Genomic DNA, 15,816 nt, shown 5'->3' with positions numbered 1-15,816 from the left:
TATTAATATATTTTACATCAGACAACAAAGCAGACATGGAATTTCCCGAGCATGTGATCAAAAGGTCAAAGTTGAAGGTAAAAGGATATCTACGTCATGCATATGGCGGACGGTGTAAACACAGCAGCTAGCGCTAAACTGGAGTTGTGTATGTTTACCCAAAATGAATAGTGTAGACTTCGATCGCTTGGATAGTTTAGATGGCTGGGTCGCGATTAAAAGTAATTTGTTTGATGAAAATGAGACATTTAAATTGGGGTTTATCGTTCAGTGGAACATAATCGAATCCAAGTTCGCTGTCACTTGTCACAACAGAACACTTCAGCGACAGAAACGAAAAGAAGAGCTAGCAATCGGAGATACACAAACAAGCTGGGCCGGATTGTTCTCTGTCAGTGATCTAAAAAATGTCCACCGCCAGTTTACATGTGTTGGTGATGTATTGGCCCCATATTTCCCCGATTTGTCAGACTTCGAGGATGGGAATATATGGGACCTTATATTTTTTAACCGGACAGGGAACCAAGAGGACCAAGAAAAAGATTTGGATACCCCCTGTCGTCAGCTCGAAAAATACTTTAGTACTGCGATTGACGTATGTGGCCGTAAGATTGTTTTAGATTCTTTATTTAACAACGATGAACGAGATGTGGAAGAATATTTTGAAAATCTTCAAGAGTTCAAGAGAAAAACCATGGAGGATGAAGTTGCCAGGGCCAAAGATCTTCTGCGAAAGGTGAGCTGGGCCTATCATGACAGGTGGCTTCCTACAGATGGTGGTCGGTCAGTAACGTAAATGGCTTGGGTGTATTTGAAAGGCTGCAAGAAAACATAAGCTGTTGTGTTGTATTGGCCGGTTGGGATGTAGGCCTACAAGATGGGGTCTCTGATGTTTCCCAGCAGATCTAGCATTGGGCCTACATTATAGGCAGGATTACCTATAACATCCTTTCAGTTGGTATGGCAAGGATTAAACAATATTCATGATACTACCAGTTGTAGGATTTTATATATAAAGCCAAATTAGTGTCCCTTTATGTCTGTATAAGAAATGTCCCACTTTATTAAATGCAAAAACAATTCAAACAAATGATAACAGATGGCTGCTTGTATTTTGGCAGGGAAGTATAGCCTATGGCCTAGTCAACTACAATTCTGCAGATTGAAACCTAATAATAATTAGCAACCATGAACAAAAACACAATTCTTGTCAATTCCTATACTTGGTCTTATTTTCATCATTTGCTGAATTTGTTTTCAAAAGCCTGATATGAACAGTTTGAAAATAATGTTTGTTGAATCCTAAAGTCAGCATCCTTTTAGGACAATGGCCAACATGCCCACAATCAGGCAGAGAGATCTACAGTGTACTTAACTGTTGCAGTGTTTCCCCCAGAAAAAAAATCAAGCAAGTGGGGGTTGTTATCTGGAGGAAATTTTGGACTACTTTTACAAGCTGAAATTGAATCTGTTTTGAAGTTTCTCAAAAAAAATGTCTTTGGCCTGAAAATATACAATTAAGCAGCATTCAATTGCAGTAATTTAACCTAGTAGGTATTAGCCTGTCTTCCATGGTACACCAGCAACAAAACTAAACGCAAAATAGCACAATGCTATAGCATATTTCTTGTTATAAAAGTTGTTCGGCTCCTTTAAGAACAACTCCGTCTGTGTGATGAGAGAGAGAGAGAGAGAGAGAGAGAGTTACACTTACAAAATCTGCTCTACAGGTTTTAAATATGCTAATCTACACATCTGTCATACAGTGATAAATCTATTCTACAAGTACAAATACTTTTGAGAAGTCCACTGAAAAGTGAACATAATCATGGGTGGTGATTAGCTCTTTAGAAAGGCTGTTAAAAATGGGCCAGAATTCATACACGTTACTTGAATCTGGTTTCTGTAGTGTAACTTCAGCATCACACAGGAAAGTTGGAATGGAGGTCATTTGTGTGCATTTGTAAATTCTATTAGCATGTAAAACATTTTCACGTATGCACAAAATAGTTCTACAGCTATAAAACGTATTTAACATGTGTAAATCATATTGATTGTACTGGCTTAGTCTGTTGTCCAGTTACTAAACAGCATGAAAAAGGCAGAGTCTAATAGTTGACTTACACTATTAGTTTAGGTTGCATCTGTCCTTTTGTTATCTCTAGGAAAGTATGCAAAATAAGCTTAAACATTTGGCCTGTGCATCTTGGGCTGTTTCAATATATCTGAGCTGAAGATTTCTGACAAAGAGAGAAACTGAAAGAGGAAAAAGAGGCAAGTATGCGCTCATTCCCAAAGCTTGTGTGGTGTAAGAAAAAGGGAACTGAAGGTCAAAAAGGAAAAAGGTCTGACTCTGTATGGCTTCAAAGTGAACGTTTTTTATTTATATATTGAAGCTAGTGTTCATACTTTCTTCTCTTTTTTGATAAATGCATAAGGCCTTATAAATAATATTGTCCTTAGCTACTGAGGTACAAAGACCTTATTTGTGACCAGTGACCACACATGATGTCTCATTTAGCCTATTGTCTACCCCCATTGTTTTACTCTTTAGGCCTGTAGGCCTAGTTATGAGGACGATGATGACTACCGGTAAATCAGATCTTAACATACTTAAACAGAATAGACAACAAATTACATTGAAAAAGCAGGTTGGTTTTGTTTTGGCCCATCACATTTTTTACTCAGTACATTTGTCTCGCATGCCATAGAAAAGACTATCTGTCATCAATGTCAGGTGTTGTGATCCCACTGCCCATCTGTTCTATGTGAAATGGATTTCAAATGGCCAACTGGTGCTTACCCTTTTGAGTGAACTTCAAAACCAGGTAACGGCTAACTGCTAATTGTTGCTGGTTTCCCCCCCTCTGCCGTGTTCCATCACCACTCCAGTAATTCCTGTACTATTTCTTGTCAATATGAAGATGGGGAAAGGGGGCAGGGAATACCTGTGTGTGTATATGTACTGGCCCTGTTCTGGTGGGCGTGCTGTGGATGTGGTTTCGGACCTCCGTGTGAGTGGGAGTCATGTGGGTTCTCAGCACCAGGTCCTCTCTCTGTGGTTTGAGTCGATTACAGGCCAGCCGTGGTGGGTGGCACGGGAGCACTTTAGAGAAAGTCCGCTGTGAAACTCGTTTCCTCGTGACTCATGCGGACATTGTGTACCTCCCTCGCCAACATGTCTAAGGCTCTCTTTAACGGAGCTCTGCATCTTTGTCACCTCTGTTGACATGTGTGCCTGAATCTCATCCCTACTGTGTCTTCATTGCAGTGCTCCCACAGAAACACGTGCTTTGTATGCAATGACATAAACCTGAAGAAGGAGAAACCAACATGTTGAGCAGCACTTATGTAATGGAATAGGCTTTCTGCCTGTTAAAAAGAGTAGGTAGCATTAATTGCAGTGATGATGATAGTGCTAGTCATGCAGAAGACAGTGGAATGCTTGTAGTGCAGAGCATATGAACTGAAGCCTCTATTATGAGACAAGGACTTTTGAGGAGCACAAGCATGTGCTCACACTCACCCACGCAACACAATTGTCATCAGCCAGTCATATTGATGAACATGTCAGATCCTGCATATGGCTGAAAATATAGTGTGCTGTAGATATTTGGCAAATTTGCCCACATCTATGGTAATTCAACATTTGGTATTTCAACATTCAAATTTGAATGTGTCATTATTCTGTGTGATTCAAAAAATGTTATTGGACTGTATGACGACTAAGGAGCTTATTTATGTATGTTTTGTCTCATTATGAACTGACTGAATATTTGAACCCCCATGAATTATTGCATGATGTAACAGCTCTATGACAAATATTTCTTTCAGATGTTCCAACAGCACAATGGTGCCGACAGTTTGGTCCGACTGTTAAAGATTTATGAAGAGGAAGACGAAGCTTACAAGGAATTAGTCACCGTGGCAACGCTCTTCTACCAGTACCTGCTTCAACCTTTTCGAGATATGAGAGAGCTGGCTATGCTGTACAAGATGGAGATTCTGGTACAGTCTGCCCTTCCTTGTTTCAAAGCATGAGCATTTTGATAGATGACTGTTAATGAAATGATTGAATTGAAAGCTGGAGTTTGCCATGTATGGTTTTGTATATTTTGCTACTATGCTATGACAACATTTCTCTCTGAGACTCAACAAAAAACAGCAAGGTTTTTGACACTGTCTTTTTTTTAAGTTCTTTCCTAAAGGTGTAAGTGATGTAAAAAGTGAAAATGCCTCTGAATTTACAATGATAACTATTTTTTTTCCTGATAAATGTTATTGTTGGTCTGGAAGCATCCATTACATTACATTTATTCATTTAGCAGACACTTTTATCCAAAGTGACTTAAGTTACAGCTAGAGAATCCTTTATACCACTAACTGCAGCTTTCAATGATAAGGTAACGATGAGAGGAGACTTGTAGTGAATAGATCAACAGAGTAAAATGGATACCATGATCCCTTGAACATGATGTGCTCAATTGTATCTATCAAACCACATAGTTGATGATCTCGCCTGGTCTCAGAATGTATTGTTGTCCCTCACTAATGACATTGGTGCCCCCCTCCCAACTTCCGTAGGCATAACTATGGTCCTTTTTTTTACGTAAATAAGATTGTAGTGATTGCCTAATGCAATCATGAGCTTCAGTGGATACCAGGTCACCCTGACAAAAGAGACCTATTAGACTTACAAAAGGGCCACTGCCATTTCCATCACCCCCAGCTATATTCTATATACGGCCAAGAACAAATAGGGAGAACTAATGGAATTTGAAATGATTTGGACATTTCTATTCATGTGCTGCTGCAGATAGCATGGCCTAAATATCAGAGCGCAATTCTGACCAGAGAAACAAAATAGCAGTCGTCTATTTATTGACATGTACAGCTCCATTCACACTAGCCAGAATTGTATTTGAGAATTGTATCCATTTACCTTCAGTGTGCTGTGATGTTATTGCCCTTTAATGATCTTCATTCAGACATCCTGACCAATGGAAATGTCAACGCCATTTTCACTGTAAAAAAATAATGTAGTAAACGTCTGAGTTTTAGTCAGAGTAATATCAGTGCTGGTTTGTCTTTCCTGGCACTGAAATGTACAGAAATCCTTGGAATACGAGGAATTGGGCCCCAAAAGGATTGCAGCTCTGCAGAAGGAGGCCGAGGACTGGAGGAAGAGGGCGGAGGATGCGGTGAGCTCCATCCAGGACATCACCGTCAGCTACTTTGTGCAGACATCAAAAGCTCTGGCAGGTACTGCACTGCTGTTTCTAACCCGGCTTACCTGGTTTCTCGCTGAGTGCTACTTTGTGTGAGCTCTGTTATCCAATTTCCCCTGAGTTCAAATTGGCACGAGTATCATCAATATACAGATATTTTCGAAAATTGCTTTACAGTGCACTCTCTTTACTCGTGAATGCGGCTGTTTCCACTGTCAGCTACAATTTGACTGTGCAGTGTAAAATGGACTGGATCATTATGACATCATGCTGACTCCTTTGCTCCCAAACAGCCTGTGTGCTGTCAAAAAGTCCATAAGCACTGAGTCACGGGCCATGTCAGCTGAGGAAAACATCATCTGCTTTACGCCCATACAAGCACATACTATTCTGCTCTCCAGGCCATTTTATATCAGCATCGCTCATCTCCTTTCAATAGTAGTGAATAATAGCAACAGTTCTCGCTTGTGCTTGTGCGTGTGCTTGTGCGTGTGCGTGTGCGTGTGCGTGTGTGTGTGTGTGTGTGTGTGTGTGTGTGTGTGTGTGCGTGTGCGTGTGCATTTATAGTATATATATATATATATACTGTGTGTGTATGTGCGGGTGGGGTCCTGGTGAGGGTTTTGAGCAGCTGGTCGCGGCAGTGACAGGAGTTGTGTTCACAGGGATGCTGAAGCAGATGGAGGAGGATAAGAGGAGGTTTGGCCAGGCCTCCTGGGCCTCTGCCTCTCCACGCCTGGAGAGGCTCAAGTTCCTGCTGGCCAAAGAGACACTCCAGCACATGCGGGCGAAGGAAATGTGCCTGAACCGCAAGAAGGCTGAGATCAGGGAAAAGGTGAGGGGTACACGTTTGTGCTGCTTGCACTCAACCTCTTTTACACTGACATGACTGAGTTTTGCATTTGTATTGATTGGCCAGAATAGAGAAGAACTGAAGAAAAATGAATTATCATCATCATTAGGAGTCAGAGCACTGAAGGTGCTGACTATATCTGTGTTGATTCTTCTTGCTTGGGAGAATATCTTATTAGCATAGATTTTAAGAAACATATTTAAGTTTCTATAACACACAGTGCTCTGGCCATTAAATAGCCTTAGTTGCGGAAATGGCCTTAAATTAAACAAACAAACAAACAAACTTCTTGCTTTGGATAAAAAAAAGTGTATGGTCAACAAAAAACATAAGTGACATGCATCTTAACGCAAAGCTTAAACTTTGTACAGCCACACAAAAACATAAGTTTGATATTGACAGATGGTGGCAAGCATACCACTTGCATAGCCCTTAATTTCACATTCATAGAGGTCATAGAGGTGGTGAGATGTACTTGACTGGCATGTTAAATCACAGTGTATTATGTCCTTCAAGTGACCATCCCCATTACCTCAATGTGAAGATAACTTATCAGAACAATGACACATGGACACATACTTACAACCACTGGAAAAAATGATGGAATCACCACTCTTGGAGGATGTTCATTCAGCTGTTTTTAGAAAAAGACAAATCACAGATGTGCCTAAAATTGTAGTAATTAAAGGCAATTTATTTTTCAGATCATGTAGAGGAAAAAATATGCTATCACTCATTACTGAGGAGAATATTACGGAATCACAAACCTAAAAAAAACAACATAACTAGTACTTTATTGCACCTCTTCTGGCTTTTACGACCGCTTGAATTCTGTGAAGCATAGACCTCAGTAATGTAGAACAGTATTCTTCATCAATCAGGTTTCAACTTTGTCAAGCAGTTGCCAGATCAGCTTTAGGATGGTGCCTTGTCATACACCATTTGCTTTAGCTTCCTCCATAAATGTTCAATGGGATTTCACTGCCTGGCCTAACTGAATATTTATGAGATATTTGAGAAAATTTGACATTTAGTACCTACACACACATCATTCAAACTTTTTTTTGTCCTTTGTCTCCACATCTGTACGGCCCTTCAAGCACTTTCTAATTGCTTGATAATCACGGGGTCACAGACCTGTCCTGCCTCTACTCTCCTCTTTATAATCACGGGGTCACAGACGTGTCCTGGCTCTACTCTCCTCTTGTGTGGACAGCCTTGGTTCCTTGTCCTCAAAACGTGTTCATTTGCTTCACCAATACTTTCCATGAGCAACACATCACATTCACGACAGCAGAGAGAAGATATTGTAAATGAAAACCAAATGGAAAGACCCTGTTCTTGGTGTCAGTCCCTTCTGTGTCCATACTGCATCACTTTAGCCATTCTCCCCTACTAACTGATACCTGCAGTACGTACACCCTCTCCCATCACACACAGAAAACCTCAATAGCTACATCTCTCCAACAGCTCATCTTTTGTGGTGAACTACAGTTACTAGGCTAGTTTGATTTTTTTCCCCCTTTTCAGTCCAAAACACTTCAGCATGCAGTTTGCTACTCAAGTGTTTGAATTTCTCACTTACAACAATCTTATTGATTGCCGTCAGTCTGCTGGTTATTTTACTGACATGGTGTTTGTGTAGTTTTTGGAAGACTTGCAGGCTTGCAGCCTCTTCATCCACTTCTCCTGACTTGTCCTGATGATATGGGCATCTCAGCACCTTTTTGTCTTAGCTCCTGCTGCTCAGAGTAGTGCTTCAGCATGGCATGGTGAGAACTTGGTGTCCTAGTCGCCTGCCATTTCAACCAGAGCCTCTCTCCTCACCATCTTACCTTATTTGGGCTAGTCATCAGCCTGCATGTTTTTTTCTCCCATCGCTGACATCTGTTTTTTCCTTTTTCTCAGACCACTCAACAATCTCATCACACATTTTTGCATGTGTCACAGTTATTTTAGCTTGGGGTGAGGGATTGATGACTATTGACGATTCATCGTGATGGATGACTTGCGAACCTTCACTGCCCATATTTCATCATGTGAAGATTCCCCCTGAACAACAACAGGCAGATTAGATCCTTATTGTGTGTGTGTGCCCCACACACACATGCCATTTTTTCATCTGATGTCTAGACTACTGCAATACCCTCTACTCCCAGGTGCGCCAGCACGCATGTTTAAATCCTTTCAGACAAATCAGAATGCAGCAGCACGTCTTGTCTTTCACCAGTCAAAAAAGAAGAATATGGCAACACTTTTTATTTTTCCCCTTTGGCTTCTTCTAGCTGCAAAATTAAATTCAAATACTTGATTTTTGGCCCATCAGAAAAGGCACACCACCGAGTGAACTCCCTCACCAGATTTATCCTCAGCCCCTCCCTTACTGAGATCTGCTAGTGCTCAGTGTCTGGTGGTGACTTGACACTGTGGATAGGCCCATATTGGTACACGCTACCAAGCTCTACAGGTGCTGTAGCAGCTCTGTAATCTACAGGAGGCCTGTATCCAAGGTATTGGTAGGGAACTGTGGAATGACAATTTTCATATGCAAAAGTTTGTTGTGTAAGCCTAGTTGATAGCACACACTACATACACACACACACACACACACACACACACACACACACACACACACACACACACACATACCACCTGGGCCTATTAGCATTTTAAGTGTCACCCCACTGCCTCCATCAGGCTTGGCAACAAGCATGACTTAATATTTCTGCCCCCATGACACGCCTACAAGAAAATCTCCAGAGACATGCTTGCATAATGTCTTGAACACCTCATAGTTTGCTCTACATCTCCAGCACCTTGTACTTGCCATGCTGTTTTTCTGCTGGTGTTTTTTAGTCTATTATTATCTGTCCAATCTCAGTCTCACTGGTAAGGTAACAGTTGTTATGTTTCTGGCCATCTCTAGGACACAATTGAAGGGCACAGCTGTAGCCCCTGTGCTCCATCATTTTTCTCCTCCAGATCTTGATCTCCCTCACTCCTAATAGTACTAGAGATGAGTCATAGTGCACTTAACCCCTCTGTGTACTCCTGCAGATGGGGGGTCTGGCGGATCACAAGGGGGACATGCTGACGGTGGACCAGCTGGAGTTGCTGTATTACGAGGCTCAGTTGGAGCTCTACGACATTAAATTTGAGATCCTGAAGAACGAGGAGCTGCTGCTGGTCGCACAAATCGACACCGTGCGCCGGCAGATGAAAGGTACTAAAGGCAAGATATGCACTATTCACACACACATACACACACACACAGATGCACGCACTCACACATCTGGACATGTTATGCAAAGAGACACATCTGCTGACTGAGTCACGGCTCGGGGATAATCTGCCCAAATAGCCCGATTTTCACACACTTGTCATTTCTGTGTGCGAGTGCCGTCTTGGGCTGAGCACCGATGCAAGGAGGGGAGGAGGAGGAGGTCTCCAGCAGGCAGAGGCGACGGCTCAGCCCTCAGCAGACAGGCCCACATATTTATTTCCACAAGACCAGGCTTGAAACGGTGCCACAAAAGCATATTTACAAGGGATGATTTATTCATGCAAATGGTCCCCTAATTGCAGCTCCGGGGGAATAGTTTGTTTGTTTCTGTGTGCAGTTTTGGGACCAGCTCGCAGTTGGCTTTGTATTTATTTATAAAACATGAAAAGCACCCATGAGTCGTGTGTGATGTGAATCTCCTCTTCTGGCAAAGGGGAAAAACTGGAACGTTGGAATGAATGAATAAATGACAGAAAAAAAGGGATGCATTGCATGGATGTGGACCACAGACCAGAGCTGGCAGTGTAGGATCATAAAGGTGTATGAGTGATGGCAAGCCAACCCGACAGTGATCCAGTGATACATAGTGCTACTATGCTTTTGATCTAATTGAAAGACTGACCTGACATGATATTCATTGGATGTAAGTGAATGTATTATCAACTGTCTAATAAATGAATAATTTACTAATTTACTTTAATCTAAATTAATGTAAAAGTAAATGAATGATTTACTTAATGAACTCTTAATGAGCCAGAGGGTAAAGGGAGGGATCCTATAGATACATAACTATCCAACGCAGACCAGGGGATGGACTGGACAATGACAGAAGTGTCTTTACACAGAGCTGAAGGAGGAGGTTGTGTACTATGACACGTGCGAGGATCTCGAGGAGCTGCACAACATCATCCAAACGTCGAGTGAGCATGAGCCCAGCCATCCTGCCAGGAACCTGAGTAGAAGACTGCAGCAGCTGGAGAGCAAGCGAGGAGCCATCTGTGCCAGAAGAGCTTACCTGCGCAATAAGAAGGTCTGCCTCATTTCCCTTTCCTCACCTGCAGCAGGGGACAGAATCACACTCTCAGCACTGTAACTCAGAGAAATAAAGTTCCCACTCACTAACTCTCCTCCGAGCAGCGTCTTAAGTGACCTTGTGTTTTTATTAATTTCCTAAGTCATGTAGGTAAATTATATAGATATTTCCCAAGCCTCATACATACTAATATAGCAGCTAGATATTGATAATAAATGTCCATTTTGTGAACGCATGCCGTTTCAAATGTTCTGTCCTCATTAGGATCAGTGTGTGGACGCTCATGAACAGAAGGATCGCTTGGCCCAGGACAGGACTGTTCAGTTTGTTCAGCACCATAATGTCCAGTTGGTGAGTATGTAGCCCACCTAGGCTTTACCTGACTTGACTAGCCTTGTAAAAAAAAAGGGTGTCACATGAGGGATTTGTTTGTCTCACACGTCTTTGATTGCCAGTGCGCCATGAGAGTCTGAGAGAGAATCGAGTATAATGAGCGCTTATACAAAGCTCGTAGGGGATTGGGACTCGTTTACATACATTAGCTCTGAAACGGCGTTCCCCTCAGCCATTAGCCTCGCTGTGTGATTGCAGAAACGAGAGCGGCGGAAAGAGGAGGAGCAGAAGAGGAAGGAGTGGGTGGACCTGGAGCGGGAGAAGACCCTCAACCGGCTGCGCTCCTTTAGAGAGGTAATCTCGTCTCCCCCATCGCCACCGCTGGCAGCACCACACACACACACACACACACACACACACACACGCACACACACACACACACACATAGCCAGACTTGATGAAGAGTCCCCCAGGTGGTCTAATCAGTTTCTTCTACTTCCTATGATCTCCCTCTGTGTTAGCGTGTCATTTCGATGGGATCACAGCTCTCTGAGCTTCCTGTAATGAATCTGACTTTTTGTAAGAGCTCTGAGGCCATCTCCTAAACACGTTCAGCACAGCTGGAGTGGAGTTGTGTCTATTTTCATGAATGTGAAAGAAATTGTTACTAGTCAAGAGATTCCATGCCATGATTAGGTATGCTTTGAAGTTGGCAATGTGATTTAATTTATTTTTTGTTTTTCCAGAAGCGACAAGGCCAGTTTGTTTTGAAAACTCCTCGGACCAGGGCCATCCCGAAGGCCTCGAGTGTGTATGAGGACACCTCCCAGCCGCTGTCCATCATCAGTTTACCGCCGTTAGGCGGGGGTGCTGTCGCTTCATCTCTCGCCTCCCCCAAGAAGAAGCAGTCCAAACCAAGAGACATCCCCGTCCAGATCTTTGTTTCTCCAGGACCGGGAGCTGCCGCTCCACCACAGGCCTCCACCCTGCCGCCGCCTCCACAGGCCTCCAACCCGCCGCCTCTGCCACCTCCTCCTCCACCTCCTCTCCCACCACCTCCTCCTCCACCTCCTCTTCCAAGCTTCCCCACAAACCAGCCAAAGAAGCTGGATTCCCCCAAGCCCCTTGATGAGAAAGAAGCACCTCCATTTCCTGCCAAAAACACCCTCAAGCAAAACATAGGTGAGACACCTACTGTACATACATACCACATTCAAATTCTTCTTCAACTCTCTGTGAAGTTAAACATGGCAGGCGGCTCTCTCAAACAAGCATAATAAACAAGTGTCCAAGGCTTAAGGTGCATTTCCATCGAAGATGCTCCACCGAAAGTCAAGCGTGGTCTAAGACTAAGCCTAATTGCATCCTGGGAAACGCGCCCATATTGGTAAACAGAAAAGACAGGTCTTGTTTTTGTATGGTTTCACATTGGGCAGTGAAGCTCTGACTGTCTGCAGAAGATTGTGCTCAGCAAACAGGCAGCCGAGACGTCGACTCCAGTTCCTGAGTGGAATACTGGTGCAGTGTCTGGGCTCCAGGGCGATGGTGAAAGAGAGGTTTGGACTGAGTGCTCCTTCAGGAAGTCACTGCTTTACTGTCTCTACTGTGCTTCCCTCCGGTGTACAGCTAATGGCCACCGTAATACATGTTTACACTGCTGGGTCATCCTGTGCCACTCTAAGCACAGTCACTGAGGTGAAGTCTTCTGCCAGAGGGGAAGGGGACTGAAGTCTGAGTCCTTTTCCTCAGCTAAAATGGGTTTCATGTAGAGACTAACTTTGACAATTGTTACATAATATAATTTTTGTTTGTTTTATTTTTTATAAGAAGCAATTTGCACCAGAAAAATATACTCTACTCGGGTAGTTTACATTTGAAATTGTTTGTTTGTTTGTTTAATCCATAGGCTCCATGGACGAGGTGCTGGCGTCCTTACAGAGAGGGCAGATCCAGTTGCGGAAGGTGCCCCCGCCAAGCTCCAGGCCGGCCGGCAGCCCGACGGAGAACGTGAGGGACAGCATCCTGACGGCCATCCGTCAGGGTGTGAAGCTGAAGAAGGTGGAGAGGCCGGATCCGTCGGGCCCCTCCCCAGGCAGCAGGGACTCTGAGCTGGAGCGCAGCATCAAGGCCGCCATGCAGAGGATGAAGAGGGTGTCCTCGGACTCGGACGATGAAGAGGACGAGTCAGACGACCACGGAGACACCCAGTCCGAGGAGTGGTCCAGCTGAAGAAGATCCGGGCTTCTCTCTCGGCGCCAGAACCAACAAAAATCCCAAGTATTGTGCAAGGCCAATGGTATGCATTCACATGCTAGCTTTCTCTGAACAGTTACCTGATCAATAGTGTTTTTCTTTTTTACTTGACACTGAGAGAAAAAGCATAAGCTTAAAACGCTATATTGGGGCTTCGTTCACACAGGTAACCCACCAATGGTCCCCTCTTTATGATTTTGATAGTAAGGCACTTTGATCAGAGAATCCAAATGTGACTGTTTACTTGTCCAGTAAGATTTCTTGCTGAAATATAAAGTCTGCTATGATCTACAATCTCAGAACAGGAACAGTCCAGTCAGAATAAAACATGGATGAAGGACAACTAAAATTGGGGGATAGAATTCATTTCCAATGGTTATCATGGTTTTGGTTACAGAACTAAAGAATTGTTAAAGGCAGAGAAAGCCCTTAGAAAATATATAATACTAGCCTGTATTTAGATATTTTCATTAAGACACTAAAACCATGAACAACAATAAGCAGGAAGTGGCGGCCTTTGCACTTTGATGGGCACAGATTCTGGCTGCACTTAAATGCACATAAACATGACCTTGTAGCCTTCGAAAATGTCTGTTTTATGTTTGTGGGAGTTCCTTAAAAGGAATAGTGTGTTGCATGTTGACGTGGTGCATCATGATGTTGGCACCATACAATTTACTATTTGTGTGTGTGTGTGTGTGTTTTTAAAAGTGGCAATATTTGGTAGTGCAGCAAAGCAATGTTTAAGGCGTGCTGACATGAAATAGAGGGATACGTGCGTTTACTTTTAAAGGTGACTTCATTTGTAAGCAGTCTCTGCCATAACCACAGAAATCCAATAAACATTGACCTTTGTCTCAAAGCAGAGTACTGCTCAAGCATAAATGTGTTAGTATGTAATCTTTGATTTACAGCCCTGTGTTGCACTTGATTTAACCCGACTATGTTACCAGAAATTGAAGGCGTGATGTCATGCACTGATATTTTTCTTTGCCTTTTTTTCTCCTTTCAGTTCAAATTTTCTTTCTTTTTTTGCTTAAGTACTTAATCAGTTTTTATGGAATTACAGTTTGTAAAAAAACACTATAATTAAATATGCAAAAGTGCCTTGAGGATTGTGTTGTTCATTACCAAGTGATTTTTTTTTTTAAAGACTATTGATGTATTCCTCTACAAACAAGTTCTAGATAAATGTGTATAGCCCACAGGAGAATAGAACTGGGATTGTCGCGATCATCCAGTCTATTTGAGGAGAAGCATGTGTGCCATTTTGTTTTTGATAATGATGAATGTGTAGCTCTGTGAAAACCTGTGAACTCTAAAACACGTCACATCTGACGCAGATGCCATGTGCCTGAGTGCATTTAATATCGCTGCCATCTAGTGGTCCTAGTAAAGTTCCCTCCCTCCCCAGTGCCAGAGGCCTGTTGCTCCAGTGCTTCCCTCTTTGAGGCTGGGACTCCCTGCATTAGGCTATTAAAGGGATCTTTATGTCAAAAATGGATGAGTGGCGGTGGTGCATAGCTGCATAACTGTTCTTGGCTCCTATTCAATAGGTCTTTATGTGTCCTTACAATATGACTGAGGGATGTCTTGAAAGATACCTCTTTCAAGCCTTATACGCCAAGGCCATATGACTTCTTTAAGCACATTATAGGCAAGCCAATTAAAAAAATGTCTTCATCCTGATTTCTGATTGAGCTCTGTAAACATCAAAACGCAAAGACTCCCACTTGATATTTGACATAGCCGAGGACACAACAGAAGAACGCAAAAAACTGGTGTTGAGAAAATCCGTGCTGGAACCTTAGAGATGATTCAGCTCCAGCAATGGATTTTGTCTAGACGGGACCTGCAAGGAGGTTACTACATGTTTTTTCTGAGGGTGTCTTCCCTCTAGCCTGCAGGCACACTTTTCTTTTGTCAGAGGTGTGTGCCGGTGACATGCTGGTGCCTGGGGGGACAGGGTGGGGACACCTGGGGAGGAGAACACCGCAGGCACCAGGAAAAACCGCCAGGGCAGCGCCGGTTGCTGGCAAATGGTGTTACTATGGCAACAGGATGGCTCCAGAGTGGTAGCCTACGGTTATATCGCAGCAACACTCTTAATTATGTTTCCCCCAACTCGCCCACTCATCGCCGATCACACTGCGGACTGAGATACTACAGCAGACAGGGAGATAAGTCACTGGTGTAGCCTACGTCTAGTGACAAAAGACGACATAAAAAAATGAAGATGACAAAATAGCAAACTCTTCATTGTTCTGTGCAATGACAGTTTAGACCATTGGAGGCATTTTACTGCAGGAAACGGTTCAGCCTTTTCTATTGCAGAAGTAGCTACACCTGTGTGTGGGTGTCAGTCTCTCTAAAGTTTATTGGTACTCATCATTCTCCTCATGCTGTTTTTATTGGCCATCACAGGGACCAGGTGGTGGCTGCGCACAGAAGAAGACATCACTTTTGAGCATCACGTGCCAGAATTAGGCACGCACTCACACTTCCAGCTCTCCCACTCCCTCACTCCCAGCCGTTTACATTAGCCCCCTCACAAAGACGGCTGAATCAATACGAGGAGTGTGTGGGATCAAGTTGCCACGGCAACGTGTCCTCCTGTGTGGTTGCTGCAGCCGTTTGCACTGAGGGATGTGGGAGACTGGCGCTGACTTCACTCCCACTTCTCCTGTTACCTACGCTGAACCTACCACCCCTCGCAAGCCGCCAGTGCTGCATCAGTCTCACACTGGCTGTGGGTAGTCTCCCACAATGCTTTGCATTACAGAATGTTACACAAAAGCTGTTGGTATGAGTAACTGAAATGTGGTTACTGCAA

At 43.3% G+C, this 15,816-nt stretch overlaps 1 protein-coding gene across 2 annotated transcripts; it reads left to right on the top strand.

Moving 5' to 3' along the window:
- The first annotated feature begins 78 nt into the window (after positions 1-78).
- Positions 79-14,095, top strand: LOC121682171 (WASP homolog-associated protein with actin, membranes and microtubules). Of its 2 annotated transcripts, none has more exons than XM_042062215.1 (10): positions 79-736; positions 3,835-4,008; positions 5,112-5,262; positions 5,894-6,063; positions 9,139-9,313; positions 10,210-10,394; positions 10,662-10,748; positions 10,989-11,084; positions 11,477-11,912; positions 12,637-14,095. In XM_042062215.1, exons 1-10 carry the CDS (start codon positions 164-166, stop codon positions 12,957-12,959), a joined length of 2,370 nt encoding a protein of 789 aa, XP_041918149.1. In that variant the 5' UTR covers positions 79-163; the 3' UTR covers positions 12,960-14,095. The 2 variants fall into 2 exon arrangements, with proteins under 2 accessions (XP_041918149.1, XP_041918150.1); XM_042062216.1 differs by having other exon boundaries at positions 80-736; positions 9,139-9,304.
- Positions 14,096-15,816: the final 1,721 nt, after the last annotated feature.

Source organism: Alosa sapidissima, chromosome 14 (genome assembly GCF_018492685.1).
Source record: "Alosa sapidissima isolate fAloSap1 chromosome 14, fAloSap1.pri, whole genome shotgun sequence".
Lineage (NCBI taxonomy): Eukaryota > Metazoa > Chordata > Actinopteri > Clupeiformes > Clupeidae > Alosa > Alosa sapidissima.
Note: the sequence above shows the minus strand (reverse complement) of the source record. Positions and strands in the feature narration are given on the sequence as shown.

What these genes read in the sequence shown, in the direction of transcription:
- LOC121682171 (XM_042062215.1), top strand. Translation starts at nt 164, where the DNA reads ATGAATAGTGTAGACTTCGATCGCTTGGATAGTTTAGATGGCTGGGTC. An exon ending in CCAAAGATCTTCTGCGAAAG is followed by an intron (nt 737 to 3,834) that starts GTGAGCTGGGCC and finishes TATTTCTTTCAG; the next exon opens with ATGTTCCAACAGCACAATGG. An exon ending in CACCCTCAAGCAAAACATAG is followed by an intron (nt 11,913 to 12,636) that starts GTGAGACACCTA and finishes TTTAATCCATAG; the next exon opens with GCTCCATGGACGAGGTGCTG.